The sequence below is a fragment of the Equus quagga genome, chromosome 13 (genome assembly GCF_021613505.1).
Source record: "Equus quagga isolate Etosha38 chromosome 13, UCLA_HA_Equagga_1.0, whole genome shotgun sequence".
NCBI lineage: Eukaryota > Metazoa > Chordata > Mammalia > Perissodactyla > Equidae > Equus > Equus quagga.
In genome coordinates this window covers 43,338,537-43,358,485 of record NC_060279.1, presented here as the reverse complement: position 1 = coordinate 43,358,485, position 19,949 = coordinate 43,338,537, and the positions used below count along the sequence as shown (strand labels likewise).

The 19,949-nt window shown below is 38.1% G+C and overlaps 1 protein-coding gene across 1 annotated transcript in view; it reads right to left on the bottom strand.

Moving 5' to 3' along the window:
* RNF115 (ring finger protein 115) overlaps positions 1-19,949 on the bottom strand; it is a 69,223-nt gene that overhangs the window by 38,420 nt on the left and 10,854 nt on the right. Inside the window, exons 2-3 of the mRNA XM_046681476.1 lie at positions 10,416-10,474; positions 6,287-6,344 (exon numbers count right to left, since the gene is read on the bottom strand). Of these exons, the coding sequence (XP_046537432.1) occupies positions 6,287-6,344; positions 10,416-10,474 (117 nt within the window). The remainder of the gene's footprint in view (positions 1-6,286; positions 6,345-10,415; positions 10,475-19,949) is intronic.

The window sequence follows — 19,949 nt, the reverse complement described above, 5'->3', positions numbered from 1 at the left end:
TTAAAAATCTCTTCTCCTCTCAATACATATCTGGATTGTTTACAGTTTTTTGCTATTACAAACAGTCAGTGTGAACATTCTTACATACGTCTTCTGCTGCAGAGATAGAGGAGTTTCTCTAATAGTGGTCTGTACAACTTTATATGGTCTACACATCTTCAACTTTACTAGGTAATGCCAAATTGTTTTCCAAAGTGGTTGTACTGATTTACAGATCCACAAAGAGTGTTTAAGACTTTCCACTGTACCAAATCCTGGCAAGCACTTGGTATCATAGGACTTTTGTCGTTGTTTTTACCAGTCTGCTGGATAGAAAATATCTCATTGTGATGTTTTTGTTGTTGTTTTTTGGTCTTGGTATATAAGAATCAATAGCAGGGTTTATTTAAAATGCACGTTCTTTGGCCCTACTCCAGAAAGCCCAAAAGACTCACTTTAGCATTTCTTATATGGAAGGTCTGTTAGTAATGAACTCCCTTAGCTATTATTTATCTGGGAATGTCTTAATTTCTCCTTCATTCTTGAAGGATAGTTTTGCCGGACAAATATGTCTTCCCACTGCCTTCTAGCCTTCAATACGAACCCAACCTTGAATTCTTAGGACAAACACAATGTGGCTTATGATACATTGCTGGATTCTATTTCAGGCGTTTTGGGTGAACTTCATGTTCATGAGTGAATTGGCCTGTAAATTTCCTTTTGTGTACTATCTTAGTCTGGTTTTGGTATCACGTTTTATTAGCCTCATAAAATGCAGTGGGAAGCATTCCTTCTCTTTCATATGAACATTCTGTAGCACAGAAATAGAATTACTGGGTATAAGCATTTTAAATTTTGCCAGACAGTACCAAACTACCCTCCGAAGGGCTATACCAATTTAAACTCCTACCAGAGTACAGGAGCTTACATTCTCCCATACTCTTGCCAGCATTGTTAAAAAAATTTTTAATTCTAATATCTAATCTGAAGAGCAAAAAATAATATACACACTAAAAACATCAATAAGATTTCTCTAAATACTAGTGAAATAAAGCACCTTTTCATTTTAACTGCCATTTGTACATTTTATCATATCAGACTTACTTTCCTCTGCTTTCTAGTGACACCCTCCATCTGTTAGAGATCATGGGTTTCTAGTCGGAAAAATGGTCTACAACAAAACCCCAAAGTAAATGCAACATTTAAAAATGCAAAACTATACCTGCCTTCAATAAGTGAAAAAGTATAAGCAGCATCCTCATTGTTCTCCATCATCCATCTCACTTAGGTAAACCATACTCGAAGAAATCTACGATTCCCTTACTGTATGAATAAAGTTCCACAATGTTTGCTCACAGAAAAGAACTCTCAGTGTAATCATTATTTTCATTATAAATGATGTGAAAAGTATGGGGCCAGCCTGGTGGTGCAGTGGTTAAGTGCACACGTTTCCCTTAGCGGCCCAGGGTTCGCTGGTTTGGATGCCGGGTGCAGACATGGCACCGCTTGACAAGCCATGCCGTGGTAGGCGTCCCACATATAAAGTAGAGGAAGATGGGCATGGATGTTAGCTCAGGGCCAGTCTTCCTCAGCAAAAAGAGGAGGATTGGTGGCAGATGTTAGCTCAGGGCTAATCTTCCTCAAAAAAATAAAATAAAATAACAATAATAATGTAAAAAGTAGGGGCTGGCTCTGTGGCCAAGTGGTTGGGTTCGCACACTCTGCTTTGGCGGCCCCAGGTTTCACCAGTTCAGATCCTGGGCGCGGACATGGCACTGCTCGTCTAGCCATGCTGAGGCGGCATCCCACGTAGCACAACCAGAAGCACTCACAACTAGAATATACAACTATGTACGGGGTGGCTTTGGGGAGAAGAAAAATAAATAGAAGACTGGCAACAGATGTTAGCGCAGGTGCCAATCTTTTAAAAAAATTTTTTTTAATGACAATAATATAAAAAGTAAATATTTGAAAATTTTGACTAGAAGAAAAATCAAGCACCAAGATAATAATATCAATAATCTGCACTGATAATTACATAAATTATCACATCTAACATATGTAAAAATTCTGAAGGAACTCAATCTTAGAAGCAGCTTCAACATTGGCATGAGGCATTTTGCTACTTGTCTGGAAACTGCAAATTAGTGCAAAAGAATAGTAACTAACAGTCAATGTATGTGTCCCAGAACAATAGTGCACTCTGACCATAGAAAACAGGATAAAAAAGCACACCACACAAATTTATACCAAATCAAAACTAAGGATCAGAATAGCTTCAGGTCATTCGCTTCTGAGCGAACTTAGACAAGCACAAGACAAAAAAACAGCTCATACAACAAAACTGGGTATTCAGGGCATGACTTACATAAGGAGAAACAAACAGAGAACACCACCACAAACTTTCGGTGAAACATTGAAAAGAATCACAGAGACAGTTTATTTGACATGTTTTGTCTTGAAAAACTGAAAATGTTACTTTGACTGGAGATAAAGACAAGACTTCTGAAAATACGTGGGCTGAAATATTTATTTCAATATAAAAAATAGGATAGACAATATCTTCCATTTAGCTGAACTTGCTATAAGCTAACCACAATCACATCAGCACCTCTTAAAATACTACCGTCTATCCCTCAAAAAGTTAAACAGTTACCATATACCCAGTAATTTCACTCCTAGTTATATATCCAAGAGAACGGAAAAAATATGTTCACACAAAAATCTGTACACAAATATTCACAGCAGCATTATGCATAAGAGCTAAAAAGTGTAAACCACCCAAATGTCCATCAACTAAGTGGATACACAAAATGTAGTATCCATACAATAAAATATTATGCAGCCATAAAAAAGAATGAAATACTGATACATGCTACAATATGGATGAACCTTGAAAACATTATGGAATATGGGAGATTTTTCATTTTTAAAAAAATCTCCTAATGTTGTTATAATATCTTTCAGGACAAAACTTGAAAGGAAATATACGGAGAAAGGGAGATCTTAGAATAGTAGGACACTTAAACATCTTTTTTATTGCCATTATAATACTGAATGTGTACTAAAACAAACTTTATTTAAAAAAAAAATAAATCAGACTGCTCAGAGCACCCTGCCCTCTTGTGCAGACCTGGGAGCTCTTTTTCCAGAAAGCCATCTATCTTATTTTCTGCTAATTTGAGGCAGCAGCCACAGCCACCCCTGCACTGAAGTGATCCATTCAGGTAAACTGAGACTCTCAGATCAGATGTCTCACTGGCACCAGGTCATGGTGAAAAGCTTTCAAGTAATCAATGAAACTCTCAGGTAGCCATGGGCTCAATTCCCCCAGGTTATCATCAGGGACCTCAGTATAGCAATGGCCAATCTAACCTCTCTAAAAACTGCTGGCAACATTTTTAGATTCACTCTCCACTGACCCTCACACACTACTCAAACATAGCTCCCATTTAAATGGCAACTGTCCTCCCACCCTCACTCCATTTTCATCCACTCTCTCTCTACATCCCAGATCCACTTAAAAAGAAATCAACACTGATTTTGTTAGAAATTTTGCTTGGACTAAGCCTGGTCTAATATATGTAGAACTTTAGCAACTCAGCTATTAGTAAATATTAATTATAGAAATAACCTCTTCATTGTACAAGCAACTCTGGCTGAAGAGAAATAGAGCAAAATTGAACATAAGCGCTAAAATTACCAAGTAAAATATAAAAAAGAATAAATTTGGTTTCTATATATAATTTTCTACGTTTTTCCTCCAGGGACATGGGTCTAAAACCTTATAGCCTGTGAATACTATCTTAAAATAGTTTTTCTCACCTCTTTGCTTATCTAAATTCCCCATTCCCTATAAGTGTCCAGTACTTGAAGCCTTGTTTTACCTTCTCCGTGAAATCTTAATAATGGCTAAAATTTATCCAGCACTCACTATGTAGCAGGCCTATTGGCCTATAAACCTGGCATGTATCAACTCATTTAACCCTCACAACAACTCTATGAGGTAGGTGTATTTTCCCCAATTTACAGACAAGGAAACAGAGGTACAGAGAGATTCTAAGTAAACTTGCCCAGGTTACATAGCCGTAAGTGGTAGACTCAGGATTTGAACTCAGGCAATCCAGTTCCAGGCATACAACTACGTCATTTGACCTCTCTTCCTGTAGACTTTAGTCTTCCCAAAGATTGCAGCCCACAGAATCTCCCCCTTCTACTATGCTTGTGATATACACCCCACAATAAGTCTATTATACTCTCTGTGCACTCTTTCTTGTTTCCTTATTTGTTTCATGTGTGTCTGCACTTGCTCCCCAACTAAATTATAAGTTCCTTGCAGGCAAGGCAATCAGGACATTTGCTTCTTGCTCCTACTTCTGAAAGAGTGCTGTGTATAAAAGCATTTGATATGTAATCCTTAGCTGATTTTTTAAAATTCCTGGCAACTTCTACAATATACAGATTTCTATAAAGACAGATTTTTTCTATTTTTCAAATGCAAAATATCATTTAAAAAGGAGAAAACGGAAATATTCAGGCATGATGACAGGGGAATTCTATAGAGGGAAAACTAAGTATCATCATGCCCTTGCTAAAAACCCTACGGAACATGAAGTCACAGGCTATGATTCAGCAAAACACCTGAAGGATAGCTCACGCCATCAGTGTCAGATTTAGCATTACTAAAGTTAGGAAACTGACTACATATATTTATTTTTCTTCTTAATGCATCTCCTCCTAGTGAGTCATATCTATAAAACTGACAGACTACTTCCACTTCCTAAGAGAGAACTAACCCTTAAGGAAAGTCAGATAAAGTTTCTTCTGCATATGCATAACCATTAAGTGACAAATCTGTGTTATCAGGAATAGCACACACAGGGGAAAAACAGGGACTAAAATCAGAAAGGCTTCCAGGCCTGGCAAGCGGAATAAATTTTAAATAATGTTTTTCAATCCAACAAAATAAGAAAATAAAAATGGGAGTTCAAAGACATGAGATGTCTTGAACCACACGCTAATCAATCCATGTAACGAGGGAGTTGAGAGTTAAAAAAAAACTTAATACTGGTTATTAAAAAGTACTACCACAGAACCTAAGTAAAAGAAAATGCCCTTAACAAACAAGACTATTACCCAAACATTTCATCAAGTTTCTTGACTGTAAATCTAACAACATAAAAATCTGGAGGGCTACAGATCTTAAGATAATTTTCAGAGGATAAAAGAGAGAGGTTTACAGCTTTATGGGCTTCTTATTGAATACCAATTTTTAAATACACTGCTAATACAGTTTTAGTTTACACACAAGCAAATACCAAAAAATTGTGCACTCTAGGCACTTGAGCTATCTCTGGAAAAGGCTAACATGATCCTGAGACACAAAGAAATTCTGATTATGGGATTTAACTCTTGTTTTTTGTTTTTGTTTTTGTTTTTTAGCATCCCTTAGCTTTCTACAGCCAAGCAAGTTCCGTGGCAACAGAAGCAAAAGCAAACCCATGTTTTCTGTAAGGCTGAGCCGGTCTGTCCTTTATGGGCTATAGTCTTTAAATGATTAAAAACAAAGCGTATCTAATGCTACTGAATTGTACACTCAAAAATGGTTAAAAAAAATTAAGAGATTTTAAGTCAATGGATAAAATGAAAAAAGAAAACTACTCTGAATTTAACATAAAATGATATTCAAAAACGCAGACTAATGCCTTATTTTCAAATCACAGTCAAGACTATTTCCCCCCCAAAAATATGGATGCTACATTACATAAAGAACTAGAAATTAAGTATAGGTCCGATCCTGAGCTCTGAAAGGCAAGTAAATATCATCCTTAATCTGAGCCCCTAATTCCAATTATACCTAACCACCATGATCATCACAGGTAATCTCTAGAAACCGGTGCCTCTATGTCAAGTTGAAGACTGTGCTTCATTGTGAGTTCAATTACAACTCATTCTTGGCCTGCTCTTTACTTGGCTGTCATGCCACTAAACAGAGTCAGCAACACTGTTATTTCAAAAACAACACAAGCTTTTTATTCTCACACCATATACACAATAAAGAAGCCGAAAACACCAACAAGTTGAAAACAGCACAGCTCAAGGCTATAACTCTCTCCTCATTAAGGGTTTATCAAAGGTAGCATGCCAAAGCCCCAGCTACTGAAAACACAAATCTTTCTAAGGTCTACTCTTGCCCACATTTTTCTTATGCACTCTAATATGGTACCGTGCTGGGAAGTGAAAATCTGTCACGATTTTAACATCCACCCACTACCTAAAGGATCCCTACAGCCAAAGGAAAACTCACCTCTGCAAAATGTGTTGATGTGCTATTGTCTAGCCGGCTGCCGCCACCACCTAAAAAACTGAAGAGAAAAAGGAATGAGTAGTGACTCTATTCCCAGGAACAAGCTTCCCTCCCAGAAGCTAAATATAGAATGGTACACTGAGAACAAAGCCCAATAAGGAAAAATAACTCATCCCAACATGCCACCTACAAAGGAAATTATGAAGAACTGGTACGTGGACTAATCTTTGAAAAATATTGTAACAAATTACAAAATCAAGGATAAATCAAGTGAAAAACGGAGAGAGGTATTACCATAGAGAAGAAGGAACCACGGCCAGCAATGCAACTGAAATTTGACCCAGCAAAAGAAGAAAAACATTTATTCTCAAATAGGTTAAGAAATAGGGGCCAGCCCCATGGCCAAGCGGTTAAGTTCGAGCGCTCTGCATCAGTGGGCCAGGGTTTCACCGGTTGAATCCTGGGCACAAACATGGCACAGCTCATCGGGTCATGCTGAGGTGGCATCCCACATGCCACAACTAGAAGGACCCACAACTAAAATATACATATGTATAAGTATCGGGGGCTTTAGGAAGAAAAAAGGAAAAAATAAAATCTTAAAAAAAAAAGAAATAAAACAAGATTCTCAAAATAATGTTTCAGGGGGGCCGGCCCCATGGCCGAGTGGTTGAGTTTGTGTGCTCCGCTTTGGTGGCCCAGGGTTTGGCCACCCGGGATCCTGGGCACAACATGGCACTGTTCGTCAAGCCATGCTGAGGCGGCATCCCACGTGTCACAACTAGAAAGACCCACAACTAAAAATGCACAACTATGTACCGGGGGGCTTTGGGGAGAAAAAAGAAAACTAAATGTTTAATAAATAAATAAATAAATAATGTTTCAGGGGCCAGCCCTGTGGCCGAGTGGTTAAGTTCTCGCACTCTGCTTCAGGGGCCCAGGGTTTCGTCAGTTCGGATCCGACATGGCACCGCTCATCAGGCGATGCTGAGGTGGCACCCCACATAGCACAACCAGAGGCACTCACAACTAGAATATACAACTATGTACTGGGGGGCTTTCGGGAGAAGAAGAAGGAAAAAACAAAAAGATGATGATTGGCAACAATTGTTAGCTCCGGCGCCAATCTTTTAAAAAGAAAATTTTCACTAAAAAACCATTCAACCACCAGCTGAACACAACATTTGAGACTTGGGAATGATTAAATGGAGTAATGCAAGGGGTCTTGCACTGTATTTAACACGTTAGAAGAGGGCTCAATAAATATTTTTTCTTCTTCTGATAGTTTACCCTATTCTTTCATTATCCTACACATCCTTCAGGGCCCACCTCAAATGCTACCTCCTCCATTAAGTCTTTTCTGAACTCACCAACCAAGTGAGAGTCCACTACACCCCTCTGCACTTTGACTTTTGATTCTAAATTCGACGTTGCATTATAAATATCTAGAATCTGTCTCCTCCATACAGAAAATTATAAATTCAGGGGGTAAAGATTGCGTTTAATAATACCACAAATATGTGTAGAGTGTCAGGTATTATACAGAGCACTCATCACTTCTGAAAACCCTGTAATACCATATCCTATAATGAGTATGTTCAATATATTTTATAACTCAAAAATAAAAGTTGTTGAATTACTATCACATGTATAAACAATAAAATAGCTTTCTATTCCCAAAGACCAGGGAGGAATATTAGATCTTATTGTCCCCATGAAATTTGCAAAAATGAGAAGAAACTGGCTAACACTTTGGGGGAAAGGAGGTAGAAAGAATCAAGAACTGGACACCACTTTTACTTTAAGAGACAGACGTAAGCACACAAACATGTACACACACTCACCCCAAAGATATAAAGTCCACAAACTACTACAAACAGCTTTCATTTTCAGAATTACAACACCAATCCAGGCATTGCACTGAGTTCATTGAGGAAACAAACACACCCTGGTTAGTCTGGAACCAAAGCAAAAGAGCAAAGCTAATGCCATTCTCTATGTAATTATCCTCAGGCCTTATTCTCTGATTAGAAACCACTTAACACCTGTATTTGTTTCATAAGTTAAAAACGCTTTTGTAAAAAACACTTCAAATGTGGAACAAGCCAAAAGTCCCTGTACGTCTATGCTACATAATAAATAATTGAACTACCACTGTGTACTCATTTCATTGCTCACACCTACACGGGCTTCCAGGCTCTTTTCTGCCCTTTCTACATGGTTTCAGGGATTCAACTATCCTTGGTAATTAAAGCTATCAACTCTATCTTTTGGGGATTCTGCTCCCCCTGAAACTCCCTCAGGATTCCCTTTCCTTAAAATTCTGTTGTATTTTAAGTGACAGGACTAACCATAAAGAAGGGATAATAAAAACAACCCCATTGTTCTGAGAAATGCTACAAAGCTTAAGAAAACTTACAAGCTACCCCTCTAGATGAATGTCTAAGTAGCAAACAGGGGCCATTATCCAATATTTACATGTAAGGACTTCCTCTCATTAATTTTTACCAACCACTACTTACCACTCTAATTGCTAAGCAGTCAAATCAGGAAATGTTTATGAACTTTATAGAAGAAAATACCATGCTACCTCTAAGATGCTGAGTCTAAGAAAAATATTTCTTCAAGCATTTAAAACACTATCTTTCCACAGACATAATCTTTGCCTTTGAGTATTTGCTACCAATAGCATCTGTACAGGACAACCTTTGACCTACAAAGGCACAAACAAAAGAATTAAGTCAAGGGAGAGCAGAATCCATAGAAGTCACTGTTCCCTGCTAGAAAAGATTCGTCCTGCAGTTAATCACTGTCCTCATTTATAACTGTACTTTGTATACAGGGCTAAAGACACCAGGATTACTATTTAAAAACTTAGAAAAAAATAAGCCCATTAAGTGCCCCTCAATTACCAATATGCTCTTTATTTAACATGTGCAGAGCAGAAGTGCTTGAAATAAGCATTTGATGCAATTATAATAGCACAAATAAAAAGCTATCCCAAGTTAGCATGCCATCCACACAAAATTGCTAATTTTGCTGTCATGCTAATCTTACAGGTTTAGAGTTGGTATTGTGTTATTTAAAACCAAGATTATTAGGATTAACATTTATGTGTTTGTACCAAACTAGATCCCATGCCATATACTACCCCAGAAGCTTCAGTTCACTTATACATAGAATCACCAATCATTAATAAAGTTAAACTGATAGTACATACTGTAAAATGTGTAGTTTTTCCTGGGTGTGGAAGGGACCTTCAACTTTAGATTCTGCCAACAGCAACAGTAAAGGAATTATATACTGCCATCAAAATCCACAAAGTCACTCGAAGATTAAAAGAAGCTTCAGATTACAGATTTTTGTATCCAGTTAGTACTTCTTCAATTGTCTAACCAATGTTTAACCAGATAGCCACAAAAGAACAAATGTGCCATCGCATTTAGCCAAAAAAGGCCATCCTATCAATGCTGTTCTACTTACTAAATTTTTATAGTTTTATTCATGTTAACCAAGATGTAATATATAATACCATCACTTGCAGAAATATCTTGCCTTTTTATACCTTTAGTAAGACCAAAGAGAGCCAACTTCAAGCATTATAAACCCAAATATTAATATTACAGTGGCAAGATGGCCTAAGTTTGACAGCAATAATCCTAATAAGAACAAGGGATCCTCAAAGCACAGTAATAACTCAATTTCCCCAACTAGAACAGCCTGTTTACCTTATTAGATATCTTTGAGAAGTCACTCCCCAGCCCAACAAAGAGGTATAACAGCAATTTACCTTCAGGCAAGAGAGTGGTCACTAAAAACCAGCAGATAATCTAAGAGCACCCCAAAGTCTCAGAAAATAAACGAAAACTTACCAGATTTACCCTGATTTGGATATAGAAGTTTCCAAGGAACGCCACACACAATGAGAAGCAGTGGATCTCATCACACTCACTATCACATCACTTTCGAAATTTTCCCATTTTTCTTCCCCTTCCCTCTGCCACTTTTCTTCTCTCTCTCTCAGCAGAGAATACAAGTTATAGAACAAATTCCTTTCTATTCAGTCAATGCTGAGAGAAAATAATTTTGACAATCGAAAGCCTGATTTATTCACGAACTTGTACAGTACCTGGAATCGTCTGTCACTTCTTCAATAAAGCCAGAATCACATCTGGGACAAATATATTCCTATAAAGAAAGGAAGAAATAAATAAAAGTCTTTCATTAGAAACCTAATTATGTAGTTTCAGAACAACATGCAGTACCCAAGCTAACGGTGTATGTACTTGTTGACTCCCAGGATAGTTTTCTCTATTATATTACAGCAAATAAAAAATTTCATAAGATGTCTGCAGAACAGCTTCATAAATGGTTCCCACTGAGAGCTAAAAGGGAGAATGCAAAAGTTTTTTCTTTTTCTTTTTCTTTTTCTTTGGGTAGATTTTCTTTTCTTTTTCTTTTTTTGGTGAGGATGATTGGCCCTGAACAAACATCTGTTGCCCATCTTCCTCTTTTTGCTTGAGGAAGATTGTCCCTGAGCTAACACCCATTTTGTATATGGGACACTACCACAGCATGGCTTGATGAGCAGTGTGTAGGTCTATGCCTGGGAATGAACCTGTGAACTCCAGGCCTCCACAGCAAAGCACGCAAACTTAACCACTATGCCCCCAGGCCGGCCCCTTGATTTTCTTTTTAACTGGAATGAATTTATTATCTAATTTTCTCTTCAAATCTAATGAAAAAGCTCCACTAGATCTATCAGAGCAGTCAAAGATTATAATATGATGGGTATAGAAACTGTGTTTTGGGGCTGGCCCAGTGGTGCAGCGGTTAAGTTCGCACGTTCCACTTCTCGGCAGCCTGGGGTTCATCGGTTCGGATGCCAGGTGCGGGCATGGCACCACTTGGCACACCATGCTGTGGCAGGCGTCCCACATATAAAGTAGAAGAACATGGGCACGGATGTTAGCTCAGGGCCAGTCTTCCTAAGCAAAAAGAGGAGAACTGGTAGTAGTTAGCTCAGGGCCAATCTTCCTCACGAAAAAAAAAAGAAACTGTGTTTTTTTACTATGTACAAATAGGGGACATAAACTGAATCAAAGCATAAATCAATTTGTAGACTAGGAACTTACAATGAAGTTTTACAATATTTCTAATCTGTGGTTTCATTACCAATGGTTCCAAATAAAATTTAATATTCTCAGATATTCTACAAAAATGTTGATTCAAATAACCGGAACAATTCCATTAAGTCAGCTTCTATTTCCTTCAGTACCATGAATCTTTCTTTTAAATAAATAATATCAAACTTTGGGGCTGATAAGAAAGAATACACTTTAGAGACTTCCTTATCATAGTTTTAAAAAATATATTTTAACTACCTATTAAAACAGACTGGGAAAGACATTTTCAACTATTTTCTTGCTCCCTATATTTTCTAACCATAAACTTTGTCTTATCAGAAGGTGATGTAAGCTGTATTTGGCTATCCAAACAAAGACAGTCAGAATGGTAATTCAAACATTCAAATGCCTTCTTAAAAGATAGAAAGAAAAAAAGACCAATCCCTCTGTCAAGGAGATTAGTTTGGTAAGGAAACAGTCAATCCAAGAAACAGTAAAATTTAATAAAGTAATCACTATAATCAATGAACCTTGGGAATATAAACAAATGTCAAAGTTTGCCTGAGGGAATCAGAGAAGGCTTTGTCTGAAACAGGGACATAAAATATTAGTCTGCTTGCTCAATGAAAAAGGAAATTATGGGTTAAGGATCATAACAACAGAATATAGCATGCATGGAGGCTGGAGGGGAGTGGCATGATGAGTGTCAATAAGCAGGCTGGGACCAGATTATGGAAAACTTCAGATCAGAAGCTCCATCCTTTATTCTCTATTACACACACAAAAGAGAAACACTCATAATAGGCATACTGTGAAATAAAATAATCTGAAGACCATACACATCCCTGAGCCCCTCCCTCGGCTACTTCATCCTCTACCCTCCCAAGTAGCATTAACTCCATCCCTTTCTCTGCCACTAAGAAAGTTTATCTGAATGCAAGTGACATTGACTTTAGAAAGTTAACCTTAAATCTATTCTAACGTCTAAAGTTAAAAAGGAAAAAAACAATCAACTACAAAATGCTATAATTTGTCACGATCACAGCACTGTGCCCTCTTCTTTCTTCCCTCTCCCTCTCTCACTCATTCCCACTGCTTTAAATATCCCATATACACAACACCTCTCAAATGTCTCTCCAACCCAGACTACTCTTCTGAACTCCAGATTCATTGATCTGCATGTGTATTCTCTCTCACACTTACACACACACACACACCCTCCCTCCCTACCTCAAAAGGTAGCATACCAGTTTATTCATATGGGAAACCTGAGAGTCATTCCTGACACCTCCCTCACCGTTATCTTCCACATCCAACAATCAATCCTGCCACTCCTACCTGGAAGACATTTCTCAACTCTATTCCTTGCCCCACTAGCACATAATCCTAAGCCAAGCCAGCACTGGCTCTAGATACTAAATACTTTCCCTCTTAAGTGTTGTCCTGTTTCTCTTCTAGCCTTTTCCTATCTATTCTACATACTGAAGTCAGAACGATCTTTTTTAAAACATAAAATGGACCACATCATTCCCCAGCTTAAAACCTTTCAACTATTTCCCAAAACACTTAGAATAAAATCAAACCCTTAAACATGAGCTACAGGGCCCTGATTCAGTTGGTCTTTGTTCAACTTGCCAACTTCATTTCAGCTTACTCTCTCCCTCTCTCAGTGCATTCCAGCCACAGGGCCTTCTTTCAATCCTTCCAACTCATTAAGCTCATCCCTGCCTCTAAGCTTTCATACATACTGCTCCTTAACTGAAACACCAGACCCCTAACTTTTTGCACGGCAAGGGACTTCAATCCTTTAGGTCTCCATTTCAATGTCACGTCAGAAAGTCCTTCTTTCATCACCCAATCTAACATGGCTTCCTCTTACTTTCTTCTACAGCACCCTGTTCATTCCTTTATAGCACTTATCACAATTTCTAATTATGTATTTGTTTAACGCTTTTTTTAATGTCTGTCTCCAACCAGTAAATTCTAAGTTTCATAACGGCAGAGTCCAGATCAGTTTTGTTTACTGCTATCTGTCTAGGACAAACAGGTGTTCAATAAATATTTACTGAATAAATGAACATGAAATTACTTGCCACACACCTCACAACTAGGAGTCAAAGTATCAAAATCTGATATTATCAGAGAATAGGTAGAGTGGAAGCAAAGAACTAAAAGAGCCGGAAACTTAAGAAGTTGTAGCCTGATCATGGGATAGAGGAGGCTGGGATTTCAGAGGCAGAACAGTTCTGGATCATCACAAGTTCCAAGACAGAGCTATGGGAGTAGGTGGCTAAAGTGGAGTTGGGGTGAAGGTCTTTAGGGTTAAAGCGTCATCTACATTGACATTGAACTTCCAAAATGATGTTTAGAATTGTGGTTGAGAGAAAATAATTCCAAAAGTCAAATATCACAACTGGGAAGACAAAAAAGACTGAAGCAAGAATCACACAGAGAAATGTACAAGTCCTCTCTTCACGATGCTATGCACGGTTCTAGGAACCAGGCTGTCAGCCACTATAGCTCCTTCACAAAACACGACACTTCTGAGGTATAAACAAAATTGTACAAGTACTATGGGTTCTTCCTGTCACTAGGTACGCCTTCCATTTACAAGCACAATCAAATCTTTCTAGATAATTCTATGTTGATTACAGGGAAGAGAACTAAAAATTCTTTCCAAATGCTCCGTGAATTATTCTGGATAAAAGTAGCAAATTATAAAACAAACAAACCTCAGCCATGGACTATCCCTCCTGCAATCAACATTACAGGAAATACAGAGAATTTTTCAGAATTCACAAGCTCGTCATTCTCTAATCATCAAAGTAAAAAATGCACACTTATCTCTTACATACTGCAGTAGTCTGATCTCAGAACAAAGGTTTGATCTCAGAGAAGTCTCACTTCCATTCTCTTAGGGGCATGAAAACCCCAAAATAACATTCTGAAGATGTTACAGTTCCAGTTTCTAGGTTTTCTTTCCCAAGGCCTGATAGCACTCCACTTACTACGGCCATTTTTCTTCTGGATTCACACCAGACACTGCTTTTTCCCTGATTTCCAGCTACACTAAGGATGCCACCCCTTCACTCTAAAGACTCAAAAATTTTATCAATTGCTTCAAACTAATCTGGACACGGGATGTTGAGTAAGGGTAGAGATGAATGAAATAAGATTGGCTATGAGTTAATAATTATTGAAGCTGAGTACATGTGGGTTTCTTATACTATTCTCTCTACTTTTGATAGGTTTGAAATTTTCTATGATAAAGTTTTTTGTTTTAAGTTACAACAGGCTGAGAAACATAGTCTAGCGAGGAAAATGTTAACCAAACCATGTACTGAACAAACTGTGACCCAAAGGAAAATTAGACCAGAAATAATTATTTTAGAGAATTGAGGGAGAAAGGTACTTACACATATGAACCAACTATGATGTGGGTGACACTGTGCTATTCCTCTTAACCATTCTGTGAGGTGAATATCGTTATTTCTATTTTACAGATAAGAACGTGAAGTAAGCTGTCTGCAGCAGATTTCATTTTCCAAAGATAGCCCCAACAAAATCTCCTAACCCACACGCTCTTCTGCAATGTGACCTTCCACTCCACCTCCTTTGAATCTGGGGGGGCCTGTGACTTCTTTAACTGATAGAACACTGGGCCAGTTCCGGACAAAGCCCTTAACTACCTGACAGATTCTGCTTCCTGACTTTCAGAGCCCTAAGCAGCCATATATGTTCAGGCTACTCTGCTGGACAGAGAAGCCACATGAGGAGCAGTGAGACATCAGACAATGATTGGATTGTACGAGGGAAAAACCACCTTGGAGGTCCAGCCCAGTAGAGCCTTCAGATGGCTCCATCTCCAGGCACTATCTGACCACAACTGCAAGAAAGATCCCAAGTGAGAACTGACCAGCTGAACTCTGTAAACCCACAGAAATATCAGAGATGATAAATTATTGTTTTAAGCCACTAAATTCTGGGTGATTTACTAGGCAGTAACAGAAAACCAGAACATTGCCCAAGGGATGGAAAACAGCTTTGAATCTTGATCTTTCTTGAATTCAAAACTTCCTATCTTTTCATTACACCACGTTGATCGAAAATAACTATGCTTTTAGAGAAACGAATAGGAAGTATAATTTGCTGAGGATTGAATGGAAAAGTTTACAGCAAGGCTAAAGGACACCTTGGGAAATTCAGGAGCCATTCAGCCCCCTCCCTCCCTTATAGGGGAGCATTGCCCTGATGAAAACACAATCCAGCTTCAATCTTACAAGTTCAGAAATCTAATTTAGCAGACCAGGACACCTGTCTTGTAGAGGAAGATTCACATAAAACCAAATTCAGAGGCCATATATATAAAACCCAAAATGCCAATTTACTTAATTTCAATAAAAAAAGAGTTGTCGGGTCCGGCCCTGTCATGTGGTGGTGAAGTTCAGCACATCTGCTTCAGCAGCCCAGGGTTTGTGGGTTCGGATCCCAGGCACGGACCTACACCGCTTGTCAGCCACACTGTGGCAGTGACCAACATAAAAAGTAGAGGAAAACTGGGGCTGGCCCCGTGGCCGAGTGGTTAAGTTCGCGCGCTCCGCTGCAGGCGGCCCAGTGTTTCGTTAGTTCGAATCCTGGGCGCGGACATGGCACTGCTCATCAGACCACGCTGAGGCAGCGTCCCACATGCCACAACTAGAAGAACCCACAACGAAGAATACACAACTATGTACCGGGGGGCTTTGGGGAGAAAAAGGAAAAAAAATAAAATAAAATCTTTAAAAAAAAAAAAAGTAGAGGAAAACTGGCACAGATGTTAGCTCAGGGCTAACCTTCCTCAAGCAAAAAATGAGGAAGACTGGAGACAGATGTTAGTTCAGAGTGAATCTTCCTCAGGAAAAAAAAAAAAGTAAAGTTACCAACTGGCCCATTTACAAGATTCAGCCAGCACAGTCTTTCTCAATAAGCAAATCTACCTGAAAAGCACCATGGCTCAGAGGAAAGAGTTTTGGAATCACAGACTAAATTCCAACCTCAAGTTGCTACTTATTACATATGAGGTCTTGGGGAAGTCACATTTCCTTTCTGAGACTCAATTTCCCCATCTGTAAAATGGAGATGCTTGCTTCTCTGCTGCATTATTGTAAAGATGAAGATGTTTGCAAAATACCTAACTCAGTGACTGGCACATTAGATAGTCGATATTTAATAAACATAGCTATTATAGTTATTCCAGATTAGAATCACTTGCTAAATAAGCAGAGAATCAGAGCAATAAGACAAGCAGATATATAGCTTACGTCATCATGCTAGGATAGCCTAATATATCCATCCCCACTGTAAGCATAAACCAGATCCTCAAAGTCAAGGACCTGGGACTCCTCCCCGCCTGGGCAGTACCAGGAAGAGCACAGCTTGTGTTTGCCTCTGACTCCTCTTCTATTCTTTCACTGCTGACCCACAATTCCCACACCCTCTTCTAACAAACAAGTTCTTTCTCCAGATAGAATATAATACAATTACTTAGCTATATTTTCTTAATTACAATCACAATTTAGTCATGCCCCACACTGAGATTACAACCAGAGTGGATTTTAAGTGTTTATCTCTTGGGTCACTTCTAAAGATGGCTAACTTTACATTTTAATTTTTCCTAACTTTTTTCAGAAGTAATCTTAACTTCAATTTGGGGGAACATCCATAAATTAAGGAGAATTTGTAAAAGGGTCAATCAGAGACCAAACACAGTCTCTGCCTCTACCCTCCTCCCACACCCAGGCCTTGGCCTTAGTATCGTCCTGATATATTCAGACACAGAGTTTTGAATTTTAAGCGTAAGTGGTTTATGACTGGAGGGAGGGGGAAGGGCTAATCAAGGATAACAAATTAAGAGCCCATTATTTGTCTGGCACTATGGAAATCTCTCCTCTGCTTAAATCATTAAATCTTCACACCACCTCCCCCTCCTCAAATATTGCCAACGTATACAGTCTCCACAGTCACAAAGCCTTATAGAAAAAAATCATTAGGTCATTTCTATCATCCTATCTGTAAAAGAGAAGTATAACAAACCTAAGTTACTTACCCAGAATCACTGAAAATAGGAACACAGTTGTTTCCACCAAACTAGGCTGCTCTCCCCCCAGGGACTAAAAGTTTATTGCGTACAACTCTAGTGAAGATAATCACTAGCAGGTACACTTGAATGAACTGCTTCAGATGCTCCACTGCCTGTTTCATCCAAAAATACCCACAAGCAGAAATATTTTTCACCACTAATACTCTGAATCAGGAAGAACTCCCGAAGTATAGCTTCGCCCTGATGTTTGCCCACTTAGAACAACACAAGAGGACACAAAGCACTTGGAATACAGGAGAGAAAGAAAAAGAAAAAACATATTTAAAATATTTCATATTTTATATAAATATAAAATAATTAAATATTTCTATTTACTAAAAATGTTTAATGCATTATTTTCTTTTCCTTCTTATATTTCAAGGGATCAATTATCATAAAATGTGAGGTCTTGGCAGAACCATGAGCTACAAGCCAGGACCTATTTACATTAAGTTTCACAGTGCGAACTTTACAAACTCTCGAACTTTATGAAAATTTGTATCCAATATTTTATTCACTATATGAAATATAATATAAAGACTTACTATTTATTTCCTAATTCCACAGCTTTGCTTTTCTACATGTTCACTATCAACGTGTGGGTTTTTTTTTTAATTTTAAAGACTATTTTCTGTCTCGTCGGACAGAGTCAAAATCTAAGATCACAATATTTAGTCATATCCTCTTATTCATATTCTCTTTGAGTATCACACAGCAAAACTGTTTAGAAACTCCTAATTAGAAGGATGAGAAACAAACTGAAACACATCATAGCTCCTGGGCCAGAACCAACCACACCCTGAATTCCATGACAACTCACATCTCTAGGTCAAAGACCCTGCTCTTTTCTACAGACTTTTTCCATAATCCCCTATGATTATCTCTTTTCAAGCCAGGTTACACTTCCACCATTTTCAAAAGCATCAAGTGAACCCTAAAACATAAGCAATAGAGCTTCTAAGTTCTGTTCCCAGTTCTACCATTACTTCATGATCTTTGTCAAGACCTGTTTCTCCATCTGTAAAACTAGAGCACAAATGCTTTCCTCATTTACTTGTCTCTGCAAAGTCTCCTTCAGGAAAACAAGACAGTAGTTGTCTCACTCGTTCACATGGCCAACTACTCACTTAAAAGGATGAGAAAAGTTTTCAGTTTAAGCACTTTGAAATTAGTTCTCTGAACTCAAGAAATCTTAAGTGATTGTCCCCCTGGCTAGTAATCAGAAAGAAAACTAGTTTACAAAAAAAAAGGAAACATTAGGCCACAGTTGTAGTATTACAGAAAGATACCTATACAATTTAAAAACTACATGAAGAGCTGTGATTCAGTTCCAGGCCAATAAAACTGCCTTGATTTATGGTCTCACTCCCTAAGAATAGTAACATTCACAACCTTCATCATTTTGTTCCTTCATTCCAGGCCATGCAACATTGACATTATCAGGGACTCCAAAGAGAAGTGTATAATCAACCGGTTTTCTTTAGCTCATTGTGTAACAAGGCAGAAAATCAGGTCACGGGACAAAGCGTTACTTAATATAAGCTTGATGAGATGGACAAGAAGCCAAATTTTCTAAGGAAAAAATAGACTAAGCTACAAGAATTATCAGAGAAAAAGTTAACCTCATACAGCACAATATAGCCAGACAAGATTTGTTATAGTGTTCTTTGCTTGCTCACACTAAAGGCAGCAAGAAGAGGAACTAACCCAGCGGCACAGACACAAAACAGTAAATACCTAAAAAGTTCGCTTGAGCTCTGATATGTACCACCGCAGTCTGGAGGAAAAATTTATCTCCTCACATTCAGCTTAGGCCGATAGAATCTTCTTACATAAACTGACAACATTAATTCACTCAGCAAATATAGTCTAAGCTCTAATTCCAAGCACTGTGCAGAAAGAAAACCATGCTTGGTGGGGAAAGAAAAATAACCTGAAATTAAAAATCACTGAAATCATGCACAAAGTGTACGTTCTAGTAAAAATCACACTTAGGGAAGTAAAGACACACAAAACAAACTTCTCTGAATTTTCTAATCTTAAATTCTTAGTCTCAAAATAAGAACTGAGCAATGCTTCAGAACAGCCTGAGTGATTAAGAGCAATCAATCTGAAATTAAACAAAACTGGACTGGAAACACAGAATAACAAACCAGTGGCATGATGCTGAGCAAGTCGCTTCATCAACGAAATAATGCCTGGAACATAATAAGTTTTCAATAAATTGTAGATTCTAATAAATTCCTCCAAGCAGTTTGAATGTGGAGCTTTTCTCAAACCATGTTTCACAAGATATCAACCAGTGGTCTGTTAAGAAAAAAAAACCAGATCTGGAAAAGGCTGGATTAAACATTATAACTAAGCATATTGCTTTACTGAATGATTTTTCAGAACCATTAATACGCTATTCTGTGTCATA